The sequence below is a fragment of the Lucilia sericata genome, unplaced genomic scaffold (genome assembly GCF_015586225.1).
Source record: "Lucilia sericata isolate MDLA Ls3-8-SP2 unplaced genomic scaffold, ASM1558622v1 Contig001411F_arrow, whole genome shotgun sequence".
In the NCBI taxonomy this organism is placed as follows: domain Eukaryota; kingdom Metazoa; phylum Arthropoda; class Insecta; order Diptera; family Calliphoridae; genus Lucilia; species Lucilia sericata.
Window position 1 is genome coordinate 16,146 of NW_023995345.1, and position 15,162 is coordinate 31,307.

The 15,162-nt window shown below is 32.0% G+C and overlaps 1 protein-coding gene across 1 annotated transcript in view; it reads right to left on the minus strand.

Moving 5' to 3' along the window:
* The window catches only part of LOC119611287 (probable serine/threonine-protein kinase cdc7), a 100,390-nt gene that overhangs the window by 10,159 nt on the left and 75,069 nt on the right, over positions 1-15,162 (minus strand). The window contains exons 2-3 of the mRNA XM_037966821.1: positions 13,730-14,142; positions 249-331 (exon numbers count right to left, since the gene is read on the minus strand). Of these exons, the coding sequence (XP_037822749.1) occupies positions 249-331; positions 13,730-14,142 (496 nt within the window). The remainder of the gene's footprint in view (positions 1-248; positions 332-13,729; positions 14,143-15,162) is intronic.

A 15,162-nucleotide genomic window follows, 5' to 3' on the forward strand; every position in this document is an offset into this window, starting at 1 on the left:
TAACAACAAGTCCAAATCCAGAAACATAAATTTCATAAATTGTTGACTAAATTGCCAACAAAATGAACCCACAAAAAATCAACAAAAAAAAAACGGCAATAAGTACTAAAGAAACGAAATAAAAACCAAGTTTATATACAACAATTTTTAAGTAAGAGCAGAAAAACTTTTTACGAAAAACCTTAACGAATAGAAGAAAACAAGAAAAAATGTAAATTTTAGTACTTTTCGTAAATATATGAACTTACCCCATTTAAGGTTTTAACATTGTGCAGGGCATCTTGAGCTTTTAAGGCAGCACGGCGGGTATAAAATGTCACAAAACAACAACCTGTAAATATACGAAAAAGAAAATCAAACATAAAAACGTTTAATAAAAATCGTTAAGAAAAAAATTTTGTAAATAAAAAGTAGTTGAATTCATACTTATGCAAAACGAACAAAAAAAAGTAATAAAATGAAATTATTACTTTTGGCAAGACAAAAATATAAAAATAGCTTAAACTAAAGGACTCATCATATTTTCTACATTTCGCGCAGAAATTTTGTGAATATTAAAAATTCAAATCTTTTTTTTTTTTTTTTTTCAAATATAATTTTTCTGCAAGACTCTTTTGTTTTGTAACGAAAAAAAAAAGCTCAAAAGGTCATTTCCGTTTTAAGTTGTTTATTATTTGATAAATATTTCCTTAATAACATTTAAAGTCGCTGCAATAAAATAAATTGTATTTTAGATTTTTTTCGTTTTTTTAAAAGGAAACGTCGTTTATGGCAGCTAAACAGTAGTAGAGTTGCTTAAAATGGAAATTCCTATCACGTTTAAGTAATGATGTAAATTGTAATAATGATAGTAGTTGTAACAAATATTTAAAATTATAATACAAAAGAAGAAATAAAAGTTACAGTTAAATTAATAAAGAACTGCTGAAGAAAACTTGTTTTATTTGTCTAGAACTCTTTATTTATATAAAGAGAATCTAATTAAGAACTGGGGGATCGTTTTAAACATAGTGACTTTGAGCAAGAGAAAGGAATGGTTTCTAGCGACTATTTTTTAATTTTTCGAATAGTTCTCATTTCAAAGAATTTTTTTTATTTAAATCACATTAACAATATCATCTTATTCGAGAACTGAATTAGTACTGAACTAGAAATGAACTAGAACTTAACTAGAACTGCACTATAAGAGAACTAGAACGGAACTAGAACTGAACTAGAACTGAACTAGAACTGAACTAGAACTGAACTAGAACTGAACTAGAACTGAACTAGAACTGAACTAGAACTGAACTAGAACTGAACTAGAACTGAACTAGAACTGAACTAGAACTGAACTAGAACTGAACTAGAACTGAACTAGAACTGAACTAGAACTGAACTAGAACTGAACTAGAACTGAACTAGAACTGAACTAGAACTGAACTAGAACTGAACTAGAACTGAACTAGAACTGAACTAGAACTGAACTAGAACTGAACTAGAACTGAACTAGAACTGAACTAGAACTGAACTAGAACTGAACTAGAACTGAACTAGAACTGAACTAGAACTAGAACTGAACTAGAACTGAACTAGAACTGAACTAGAACTGAACTAGAACTGAACTAGAACTGAACTAGAACTGAACTAGAACTGAACTAGAACTGAACTAGAACTGAACTAGAACTGAATTAGTACTGAACTAGAAATGAACTAGAACTTAACTAGAACTGCACTATAAGAGAACTAGAACTGAACTAGAACTGAACTAGAACTGAACTAGAACTGAACTAGAACTGAACTAGAACTGAACTAGAACTGAACTAGAACTGAACTAGAACTGAACTAGAACTGAACTAGAACTGAACTAGAACTGAACTAGAACTGAACTAGAACTGAACTAGAACTGAACTAGAACTGAACTAGAACTGAACTAGAACTGAACTAGAACTGAACTAGAACTGAACTAGAACTGAACTAGAACTGAACTAGAACTGAACTAACTGAACTAGAACTGAACTAGAACTGACTAGAACTGAACTAGAACTGAACTAGAACTGAACTAGAACTGAACTAGAACTGAACTAGAACTGAACTAGAACTGAACTAGAACTGAACTAGAACTGAACTAGAACTGAACTAGAACTGAACTAGAAATGAAATAGAACTGAACTAGAACTGAACTAGAACTGAACTAGAACTGAACTAGAACTGAACTAGAACTGAACTAGAACTGAACTAGAACTGAACTAGAACTGAACTAGAACTGAACTAGAACTGAACTAGAACTGAACTAGAACTGAACTAGAACTGAACTAGAACTGAACTAGAACTGAACTAGAACTGAACTAGAACTGAACTAGAACTGAACTAGAACTGAACTAGAACTGAACTAGAACTGAACTAGAACTGAACTAGAACTGAACTAGAACTGAACTAGAACTGAACTAGAACTGAACTAGAACTGAACTAGAACTGAACTAGAACTGAACTAGAACTGAACTAGAACTGAACTAGAACTGAACTAGAACTGAACTAGAACTGAACTAGAACTGAACTAGAACTGAACTAGAACTGAACTAGAACTGAACTAGAACTGAACTAGAACTGAACTAGAACTGAACTAGAACTGAACTAGAACTGAACTAGAACTGAACTAGAACTGAACTAGAACTGAACTAGAACTGAACTAGAACTGAACTAGAACTAAACTGAACTAGAACTGAACTAGAACTGAACTAGAACTGAACTAGAACTGAACTAGAACTGAACTAGAACTGAACTAGAACTGAACTAGAACTGAATTAGAACTGAACTAGAACTGAACTAGAACTGAACTAGAACTGAACTAGAACTAAACTAGAACTGAACTAGAACTGAACTAGAACTGAACTAGAACTGAACTAGAACTGAACTAGAACTGAACTAGAACTGAACTAGAACTGAACTAGAACTGAACTAGAACTGAACTAGAACTGAACTAGAACTGAACTAGAACTGAACTAGAACTGAACTAGAACTGAACTAGAACTGAACTAGAACTGAACTAGAACTGAACTAGAACTGAACTAGAACTGAACTAGAACTGAACTAGAACTGAACTAGAACTGAACTAGAACTGAACTAGAACTGAACTAGAACTGAACTAGAACTGAACTAGAACTGAACTAGAACTGAACTAGAACTGAGCTAGCACTGAACTAGAGTTGAACTAGAACTTTAATGAATTTTTATTCAGTTTGCTTTGATTTTTAGAAAGGGCCTTAGAAGTGAGCTGGCTTCGATCATCAGCAAATTCCTGGCTATGATATATATATGTATTTCTAAGTTGTTTGTTTTAAATAACTACATATATGGGTGTATATATACAATACTATAAATGGACTTCATCTTTCTAAATATTTAGCATTTATTTTAATTAATCAAATTGTAAGCCTTTTGTAAAAATTCAGCTAGACAAATTTAAATTACTGACCCCTGCCTCAAAATTTTTTTTTTTTTTTTTGCCACAAAAAAACGTCGAAAGTCCTCCCATTTGTAATATAACATGTCTAAAGCAAACATATCTATCATTTACAAAACAAATACATAGTTCTAAAGAATGAAATGATAAAATAAACAAAAAACGGAATTCTAGAAAATTTAATTAATTGTTCTGGTATTAAGAAAAAACTACACCTTTGGCATGAGTCTGCTACAAATATCTGTAGAAATAAACAAAGAATAAAAGAAAAACACAATTTAAAGGCGTTTTTTGCCACAACTTACAAACATATAAATTATCTCATTAACATTATAAGATTAAGGGTTTGATTTTTGCAACATAAATATAAATTATAAGAAAAACTGCCATCACTACTAAATACTTTTGCTACTGCGGCAAAATATTATTATTATTATTCAAAATATAATTTATTATTTACAACAATAAGATTGGAATTTCCTTTTACTCACTTCCTTTCGTTTTTCACTAGAGTGTTTAGAAAATTTATGGGTTTTGTGTATTGGAAACGGGAATTTCAAGATATAGCTTTTAAAAAACACAAATATCACAAACAGAATTCTTGAAAACGATTTATGAATATTTAAAAACTGTAACCATTGTAGTTTTAATGTTAAGGAAACATTTGAAATTGCTGTTTGTGCTTTAAAAAAATCAAAAAGATATTTCATCCCTATTTACATTTACGCCCCAGATCCAGGTATATTTTAGTTCAATTCTAGTTTAGTTCTATTTTAGTTCTAGTTCAGTTCTAGTTCAGTTCTAGTTCAGTTCTAGTTCAGTTCTAGGTCAGTTCTAGTTCATTTCTAGTTCAGTTCTAGTTCAGTTCTAGTTCCGTCTAGTTCAGTTCTAGTTCTAGTTAGTTCTAGTTCAGTTCTAGTTCAGTTCTAGTTCAGTTCTAGTTCCAGTTCTAGTTCAGTTCTAGTTCATTCTAGTTCAGTTCTAGTTCAGTTCTAGTTCAGTTTCTAGTTCAGTTCTAGTTCAGTTCATAGTTCAGTCTAGTTCAGATTCTAGTTCAGTTCTAGTTCGAGTTCTAGTTCTAGTTCTAGTTCTAGTTCTAGTTCTAGTTCTAGTTCAGTTCTAGTTCAGTTCTAGTTCAGTTCTAGTTCAGTTTCTAGTCAGTTCTAGTTCAGTTCTAGTTCAGTTTCCTAGTTCAGTTTAGTTCAGTTTTTCTAGTTCAGTTCTAGTTCAGTTCTAGTTACATTGTCTCTTCATTTCTAGTCAGTTACTAGTGCAAGTTCTAGTTCGTTTTAAGTCCAGTTCTAGTTCAGTTCTAGTTTAGTTCTAGTTTGGTCTAGTTCAGTTCTAGTTAGTTCTAGTTCGTTCTAGTTCAGTTCTAGTTCGTTCCTAGTTCAGTTCTAGTTAGTCTAGTTCAGTCTAGTTCTTCTAGTTCAGTTCTAGTTCAGTTCTAGTCAGTTCTAGTTTACAGTTCTAGTTCATTCTAGTTCAGTTCTAGTTCAGTTCTAGTTAAGTTCAGTTTTCAGTTTCAGTTCAGTTTTCTAGTCAGTCCCCTAGTTTCAGTTCTAGTTTCAGTCTAGTTCAGTTCTAGTTCAGTTTCTAGTTCAGTTCAGTTCTAGTTCAGTTCTAGTTCAGTTCTAGTTCAGTTCTAGTTCAGTTCTAGTTCAGTTTAAGTTCAGTTCTAGTTCAGTTCTAGTTTAGTTCTAGTTTAGTTCTAGTTCAGTTCTAGTTCAGTTCTAGTTCAGTTCTAGTTCAGTTCTAGTTCAGTTCTAGTTCAGTTCTAGTTCAGTTCTAGTTCAGTTCTAGTTCAGTTCTAGTTCAGTTCTAGTTCAGTTCTAGTTCAGTTCTAGTTCAGTTCTAGTTCAGTTCTAGTTCAGTTCTAGTTCAGTTCTAGTTCAGTTCTAGTTCAGTTCTAGTTCAGTTCTAGTTCAGTCTAGTTCAGTTCTAGTTCAGTTCTAGTTCAGTTCTAGTTCAGTTCTAGTTCAGTTCTAGTTCAGTTCTAGTTCAGTTCTAGTTCAGTTCTAGTTCAGTTCTAGTTCAGTTCTAGTTCAGTTCTAGTTCAGTTCTAGTTCAGTTCTAGTTCAGTTCTAGTTCAGTTCTAGTTCAGTTCTAGTTCAGTTCTAGTTCAGTTCTAGTTCAGTTCTAGTTCAGTTCTAGTTCAGTTCTAGTTCAGTTCTAGTTCAGTTCTAGTTCAGTTCTAGTTCAGTTCTAGTTCAGTTCTAGTCTAGTTCAGTTCTAGTTCAGTTCTAGTTCAGTTCTAGTTCAGTTCTAGTTCAGTTCTAGTTCAGTTCTAGTTCAGTTCTAGTTCAGTTCTAGTTCAGTTCTAGTTCAGTTCTAGTTCAGTTCTAGTTCAGTTCTAGTTCAGTTCTAGTTCAGTTCTAGTTCAGTTTCTAGTTCAGTTCTAGTTCAGTTCTAGTTCAGTTCTAGTTCAGTTCTAGTTCAGTAGTCAGTAGTTCAGTTCTAGTTCAGTTCTAGTTCAGTTCTAGTTCAGTTCTAGTTCAGTTCTAGTTCAGTTCTAGTTCAGTCTAGTTCAGTTCTAGTTCAGTTCTAGTTCAGTTCTAGTTCAGTTCTAGTTCAGTTCTAGTTCAGTTCTAGTTCTAGTTCAGTTCTAGTTCAGTTCTAGTTCAGTTCTAGTTCAGTTCTAGTTCAGTTCTAGTTCAGTTCTAGTTCTAGTTCAGTTCTAGTTCAGTTCTAGTTCAGTTCTAGTTCAGTTCTAGTTCAGTTCTAGTTCAGTTCTAGTTCAGTTCTAGTTCAGTTCTAGTTCAGTTCTAGTTCAGTTCTAGTTCAGTTCTAGTTCAGTTCTAGTTCAGTTCTGTTCAGTTCTAGTTCAGTTCTAGTTCAGTTCTAGTTCAGTTCTAGTTCAGTTCTAGTTCAGTTCTAGTTCAGTTCTAGTTCAGTTCTAGTTCAGTTCTAGTTCAGTTCTAGTTCAGTTCTAGTTCAGTTCTAGTTCAGTTCTAGTTCAGTTCTAGTTCAGTTCTAGTTCAGTTCTAGTTCAGTTCTAGTTCAGTTCTAGTTCAGTTCTAGTTCAGTTCTAGTTCAGTTCTAGTTCAGTTCTAGTTCAGTTCTAGTTCAGTTCTAGTTCAGTTCTAGTTCAGTTCTAGTTCAGTTCTAGTTCAGTTCTAGTTCAGTTCTAGTTCAGTTCTAGTTCAGTTCTAGTTCAGTTCTAGTTCAGTTCTAGTTCAGTTCTAGTTCAGTCTAGTTCAGTTCTAGTTCAGTTCTAGTTCAGTTCTAGTTCAGTTCTAGTTCAGTTCTAGTTCAGTTCTTAGTCAGTTCTCGTTCAGTTCTCAGTTCAGTTCTAGTCAGTTCTAGTCAGTTCAGTTCAGTTCTAGTTTCAGTTCTAGTTCAGTTCTAGTTCAGTTCTAGTTCAGTTCTAGTTCAGTTCTAGTTCAGTTCTAGTTCAGTTCTAGTTCAGTTCTAGTTCCGTTCTAGTTCATTCTAGTTCAGTTCTAGTTCAGTTCTTTTTCTAGTCAGTTCTAGTAGTTCTAGTTCAGTTCTAGTTCGTTCTAGTTCAGTTCTAGTTCAGTTCTAGTTCAGTTCTAGTTCAGTTCTAGTTCAGTCTAGTTCAGTTCTAGTTCATTCTAGTTCAGTTCTAGTCAGTTCTAGTTCAGTTCTAGTTCAGTTCTAGTTCAGTTCTAGTTCAGTTCTAGTTCAGTTCTAGTTCAGTTCTAGTTCAGTTCTAGTTCAGTTCAGTTCAGCTTCTAGTTCAGTTCTAGTTCAGTTCTAGTTCAGTTCTAGTTCAGTTCTAGTTCAGTTCTAGTTCAGTTCTAGTTCAGTTCTAGTTCAGTTCTAGTTCAGTTCTAGTTCAGTTCTAGTTCAGTTCTAGTTCAGTTCTAGTTCAGTTCTAGTTCAGTTCTAGTTCAGTTCTAGTTCAGTTCTAGTTCAGTTCTAGTTCAGTTCTAGTTCAGTTCTAGTTCAGTTCTAGTTCGGTTCTAGTTCAGTTCTAGTTCAGTTCTAGTTCAGTTCTAGTTCAGTTCTAGTTCAGTTCTAGTTCAGTTCTAGTTCAGTTCTAGTTCAGTTTCTAGTTCAGTTATGTATAAAATATTGATAAGCATTATTTTTTATTATTTCATTTTTCCTAACATCTTATTAATAAAAAACTTGAAATCAAAAGCACACTTGAGATTTAAAGTTTAAAATTAAAGTTAAACAATTTGACAAGTATTGACATTTATATGCAAATCAATTTTCATATTATTATCAAACTGTCCCTTAACTAAACTTCCAACCAATTTTACCGAAAATACTATGAAATAGTCATTGTATTTACATATACGTTATAAAATTACTTCCTACTTAGTGATTTATTGCGACCGCCTAAAAACTGCAAACTTTTAAGAATATATATATTTATTTTCTCAAAGGAGAATTTTTCTTCTGGTCTGCTTCAGAGGCAAATATTTTACTTAAAGGTTGTACAAGTTTTTTTTTTTTTTTTTTGGCAATATATTATAAAGTAGCGGGTGTGGAGCTTTAATCTTAGACGACATTTGGCTTGACATTTTATTTATTTAGTTTGGCAGTGTTTTTTAGGAAAAACTACGCGGTAACTTTACTATAATGCCTTTAATGCTTTTAGTTTATTTTTGTTTTGTATATTTGACATTTGTGTATCCTTTTTATTTATATAAAGGACATAATATTTCAATTGTTCAATGTATTGATATGAATACGAGTAAGCATAAAAATTCAATTTATTTTATATGTCTATATTGTAAATACAGTGGGACAAAGAATTTTTTTTTAATATGTTATATAGATAATTTTTAAAATTGTAATAAAATGTATAATAAATGTTAAGACATAAGCATAGATTTATTTTAATAATTTGTGATTTAAAAAATTTTAAAATAATTTATAAATTAATTTTATTCGAGAATATTCCTAGAATAAGCATTCTGTAAGCAATACATACATTTAGGAGTTTATGAAAATACAAATTATTAAGTTTCTGCAACACTGTTTAATATGCTAGTATTGATCGTACTATTGATTTGTTTAACAATACGTATTATTTAAGATTCAATTTTTACATTGTCAGTAGTTTGTTTTTGCCAAACCGAAAAGACTTTAAAAAATAAAGAAAAAAAATCCACATTCATTCAAATAAACTCTTGAAACTTTTTTGCTGCTCCTGTTGTTTGTTGTAGTTTATTTATTTCTTAAACTTGCCATTAATTCTAACAGCAAATAAGTGTATGAAAGATGGAAAGTGTATGGTTGGGAAAGGAAAGTAAACTAAAGGAAATGAATCGTATCGGAAAAAAGTTTATAAATCTTTTTAGGTTTATATCAATGTATGTATGTAGTCATGTGTATATGTATGTAGATATTGTTGTAGTTGTTATGTTTTTTTTTTTTTTTTTATTAAATTGTATTCTCAAGTTATCTATGGAAATTATTTTCCGCTCTGTGTGTTGCCAAATACATAAAACTTTTCTCTTGCAGCATGTTGGTATTTGTATTTTTACTTTTTTCAATCTTGTGTCATTTTGTTGCTGTTGTTTTTGTTTCTTATGTTCCAGCAGACAACAATAAGAAAAATGTTTATTTATACTTTCTAATATTTTTCATAAGAAGAATTGAGTACACTCTACTACCATCGTATAATGCTTGTTATAGTGTTTGCCATTATTGTTATTTATCGAATAGTGTAGTTGAAGGTTCAGTAATTACAAAACAGTCTATAGTCCAGATTAACCTACAGAATAGACCAGACATAGAACGGTATATATTCCAGACTATAGATAAGTGAATAGCCCAGACTTTAAACGAGATACTATAGAGAATTCTATAGTCCAGACTATAGAATCTATACTATGGTGAAGTCTATAGTCCAGACTATAGAGAAGTCTATAGTCCGGACTATAGAGAAGTCTATAATCCAGACTATAGAGAAGTCTATAGTCCAGACTATAGAGAAGTCTATAGTCCAGACTATAGAGAAGTCTATAGTCCAGACTATAGAGAAGTTTATAATCCAGACTATAAAGAAGTCTATAGTCCAGACTATAAAGAAGTCTATAGTCCAGACTATAGAGAAGTCTATAGTCCAGACTATAGACTTCTCTATAATCCAGATTATAGAGAAGTCTATAGTCCAGACTATAGAGAAGTCTATAGTCCAGACTATAGAGAAGTCTATAGTCCAGACTATAGAGAAGTCTATAGTCCAGACTATAGAGAAGTCTATAGTCCAGGTTATAGAGAAGTCTATAGTCCAGGTTATAGAGAAGTCTATAGTCCAGACTATAGAGAAGTCTATAATCCAAACTATAGAGAAGTCTATAATCCAAACTATAGAGAAGTCTATAGTCCGGACTATAGAGAAGTCTATAGTCCTGACTATAGAGAAGTCTATAGTCAAGTCTATAGAAAAGTCTATAGTAAAGACTATAGAGAAGTCTATAGACAAACTATAGGGAAGTCTATAGACAAACTACAGGGAAGTCTATAGGCAAACTATAGGGAAGTCTATAGACAAGACTAGAGAAGTCTATAGTCCGGACTATAGAGAATTCTATAATACAGACTATAGAGAAATCTATAGTCCAGACTATAGAGAAGTCTATAGTCCAAACTATAGAGAAGTCTATAGTCCAGACTATAGAGAAGTCTATAGTCCAGACTATAGAGAAGTCTATAGTCCAGACTATAGAGAAGTCTATAGTCCAGACTATAGAGAAGTCTATAGTCCAGACTATAGAGAAGTCTATAGTCCAGACTATAGAGAAGTCTATAGTTCAGGTTATAGAGAAGTCTATAGTCCAGGTTATAGAGAAGTCCATAGTCCTGACTATAGAGAAGTCTATAGTAAAGACTATAGAGAAGTTTATAATCCAGACTATAAAGAAGTCTATAGTCCAGACTATAGAGAAGTCTATAGTAAAGACTATAGAAAAGTCTATAGTCCAGACTATAGAGAAGTCTATAGTCCAGACTATAGAGAAGTCTATAGTCCAGACTATAGAGAAGTCTATAGTCCAGACTATAGAGAAGTCTATAGTCCAGACTATAGAGAAGTCTATAGTCCAGACTATAGAGAAGTCTATAGTCCAGACTATAGAGAAGTCTATAGTTCAGGTTATAGAGAAGTCTATAGTCCAGGTTATAGAGAAGTCCATAGTCCTGACTATAGAGAAGTCTATAGTAAAGACTATAGAGAAGTCTATAGTCCTGACTATAGTGAAGTCTATAGTCAAGTCTATAGAGAAGTCTATAGTAAAGACTATAGAGAAGTCTATAGACAAACTTTAGGGAAGTCTATAGACAAACTATAGGGAAGTCTATAGGCAAACTATAGGGAAGTCTATAGACAAGACTATAGAGAAGTCTATAGGACAGACTATAGAGAAGTCTATAGTCCAGACAAACAAGAGGGAAGTCTATAAACAAGACTATAGAGAAATCTATAGTCCAGACTATAGAAAAGTTTATAATCCAGATTATAGAGAAGTCTATAGTCAATACTATAGAGAAGTCTATAGACAAACTATAGACAATACAGTATAGAAGTCTGTCTATAGTCCTATATACTATAGAGTAGTCCGGCCTATAAAGAAGTCTATAGAACCAGTAATATATAAGTCTAGACTATAGTCCAGGCAATAGAGGGGAATATGTGCCAGTATATAGCCTAGACTATGCTTCATAGATTAGAAAATGGAGATTTCAGAACCGACGAATATAGCGCTGCTCTTGCTTCATTTCTTCTAGTATAAAATGTGTGTTATTGTAATAAATGTATAACAGGGACTTGAAAGAATGTAGTCAACCTTGGCTGGTACTTTAAAAATTTTATAAAATATTAAAGTTGATAAATATCAAGCATTATTATCTGCCGAAATTAACAAAACTCTTAGAAGCCAAATATTAAATTAAAAAAAAACTGTAAACTTTTAGTAAATTAAGTCGCTGTATGTTTCTGATAGATATAACTTTACTTTGTCTTTGTTAAACGCCAGGAAGACTTTGCTTTTCAAACGTCCTTTAGAATTTAGCTTTCAATTTTTATCTGCTTCTAGTTAATACTATTGTTATTTGTTTTGACCAATGTACATATTTTTCTTTATTTCTTCATAATATTCTAAGAAAACATGTACAATCTCTGCAGGATTTTTTAATGCTAAAAGCACAAATACACATGAATATAAACACAATATCAAGATATGTAATAACACATACATACATTCATATGTTCATACACTATTCTACTATTATTTTTACAAACTTCACACATATCACGATTATGATCCTTCAAAACAAAATAAGAATAATAACATGTAAAAAAAAACAAGAGTAGAAAAAATGAGCTACAAGCATGCCTGCTGTGTATCCTAGCAGGAGTGCTTGCGTGCTTATGTGTGTGATTGTAGTCCTTACTGTCTTTAAACATTATTGTCTGCCATGTGCATTGTCTGTTGCTGTTATAATCTGTGTGTGTTTGTTTTTTCGTATTCTGTATTTTGTTATCTTTATAAGTTTAAGTCAAGGGATACTGATTTATTTAAGTTCGATTAATTCGTTTCCTGTACGTGTTTAGCTCAATAGACAGACACAATAAAGGCACGCACTACAACTACTATGAACGAACATATACAAACACGCACATGTATGAGACATGTTTGTTAGTATGTGTACCATACGTAAGGATACTGCAGATATAGAATAATAGAGTACATTATGTCCTTGTCTATAAGTTTGCATGTGTGTTTTAACTTTTTAACAAAGTCTGTAAGGGAAAGATACGTCAAGTAGTGAAAAAAAGTATAGAAAATATTTCTATAATGATTTCGATTAAATGAAAATAACTTGTATTAAATTTCTTTGACAAATATATTTCATCGAATTTCGTAGGATATTCATTTGAATCAGAAAGGGTTCCACCAAATAAACTGTATATTATATTGGTCAAAAATATATTTATTATGGAGGTTTCTAGGGTTCTAATCAGTAAGGTTCCCACCTTATATCCTATAGTCTGGATTTAGGAATAACCTATAGTCTGAACTATAGGCTGGTCTATAAGCCGATCAATATTCTAGACTATATAATAGTGAATAATGTGGACTTCAGACTGGTCCATAGCTTGAACCATTAATTGGACTATAGTGTGGATTTTAAGCAGGTTAATAGTTTTGACAATAAGTAGGTCTGTAGTCTCGTATATAAGATGTTAAACAGTCTCAGCTAATCTGGACTACAGATTGGTCCATAGTTTGTTCTATTAATTAGACCATAGTGTGGACTATAAGCTGGTCTGTAGTCTCGACTGTAAGATGGTCAAAAGACTCTACTAAAGGTTGGTCTATAGTATCGACTATAGGCTGGTCTTTAATCTTGAATACATATATACATAAGCTGGTCTATAGTTTCGGCTAAAGGCTGTTCTATAGCTCCAACTGTAAGCTGATATATGTTAGTCTATAGTGTATCATCTGGACCACAGACTGGTCCATAGTTTGGACCATTAACTGGACTATAGTGTGGATTTTAAGCAGGTTAATAGTCTCGACTATAAGCAGGTGTTAAACAATCTCGGCTAATCTGGACTACAGACTGGACTATTAATTAGTCCATAGTGTTGACTATAAGCTGGTCTGTAGTCTTCACTATAAGATGGTCAAAAGTCACTGCTAAATGTTGGTCTATAGTATCGACTATAGGCTGGTCTTTATTCTTGAATACATATGTATAAGCTGGTCTATAGTCCAGACTATAGGCTGATCTATAGTGTCGACTATCTGCTGATCTATAGTCGAGATTATAGGCTGATCATTAGTCTCGAGTATTGGTAGATTTAAAGACTCAACTTTAGTCTGGTCTATAGTCTCGACTACAGCTATATGGTCTATAGTATCGGTTATAGGCTGTTCTATATTCTCGACTATAGACTGGTCCATATTCTCGACTATTATAATCCATATCTGTTATAAAATATAGGCTGAGTCCGACATATAATCTGTATATAGTCCAAGGATTAAGTAAATGAGTTTTAAATTACAAAACTGAAATCAAATTTTTATATCGATTAAAACCTGCCAATTTAGCCATTATATTAACTCTTTTATCATAAATAATGTTTACACGTATGTATCTCTCTTAAATATTTTCTTCTTTAGCAATTTATCTTATAACAAAACACCATAAATTACAATTACCCCCAACTCTCACTAGCAAAAGTCAATCAATTGTAACTTTTGTTTATGCTAAACCCCTTCTTCCAATCACCTGAATATCGCCTATTTAACAATAAACTTCAACACCCCACCCCCAGCCACATCTCACACTTACCTTTACTAATTCCAGTCGCTTTATCTCTCAATACATTTATTGAATGCACCGGACCATACTCTTCAAACATTTCGCGTAGTTGAGCCTCATCCATAGATTTTGGCACCTGGCCAACAAACATTTTAATATTGTCTGGATCTGGCTCCTTTTCACCGTATGGTGTATCGGCGTCCATGCGAAAACAAGAGTCATCATCGACAACATTACGATTGGCACTACATGTATTATTGTTGTTGTTGTTATTATTATTGTTGCTGATGATAGTATTGTTGTTGTTATTGTTGTTGGGTATATTGTGATTGCAGAGGCTGGTATTGTTGTTATTCAACAGCGATGTATTATTGTTGTTACTATGTATTGGACTATTCGGTAGGCTATTGGTTGTACTACTTTTATCACTCATACCAAATGCACTGAAAGAAAAGAATTGAAAGAGAAGAAAATTAAATAGATATAAAAAATAATGTTTTCAAAGATATTGAGGTTTCGATAATGGGAATATATGTATGTATATAAAAGGTCTGATCATTCAATACGAAAGTAAGGAGGGTGTTTTTATATATAAAAGTAAATAAATAAACTGCTATTAAAACTTATCAGTTTTTATATTCATAAAAAAATACAATTCAACCATTCAGCATTCATTCATCCAACCAGACATGAAATCTTTAGCTCAGTTATTTGTTCAACAAACCGGACACCCACATCCTAAGGTGTAAAATGGACACAATACTTTAATAACAATTCGAATGAAGTCTGAAAGACCAAGCCAATAAACGTAAGACCCATTTATGTTCATATGACACAAAACGCTGCCAAAAAGATTCTTATAAAAATCAGTATTTGTATGATTTTTAATGAAATATAAAAACATTAAATGAAAAACTGCTACCAAAATGAATTGCATGGAAAATTAATCAATTTTAAGTTATCATTTCCTTTCAATTTATTTTCATTTTTTTTTTCTTCGTACTTTTTTATACAAAGCTGTTTTATAACTATTTTAACAATACTCGGGTATTATTATTTTAAAAAGATTCTTTTTCTTTTTTTTAGTATTTCTCCTCTCTTTGTCTTTATCTTTCCATTATCATTCTGATATTTGTCCATCATTATCTTCATCATACTCGTCATCATCACTGTGCTTATGTTGTTGCTGCTTTTGTTATATTGTCAGAGCTTTTGTAATTATTATTTCAAAGAAGAACGAAATAAAATAAGAAGAAAAGCAGCAATTGCGGGAGTAAGTGTTTCTAGTGAGAGCAGAGTTTGATGATGATTTGGTTTTTCTTCAAGCGGAGATGGGAACGCTAATATTAAACAGCAATAACTTTATATATGTATATACATCCTCCTTTCAAAACTAACTAACTAACTAACTACTAACTAACTAACTAACTAACTAACTAACTAACTAACTAACTAACTAACTA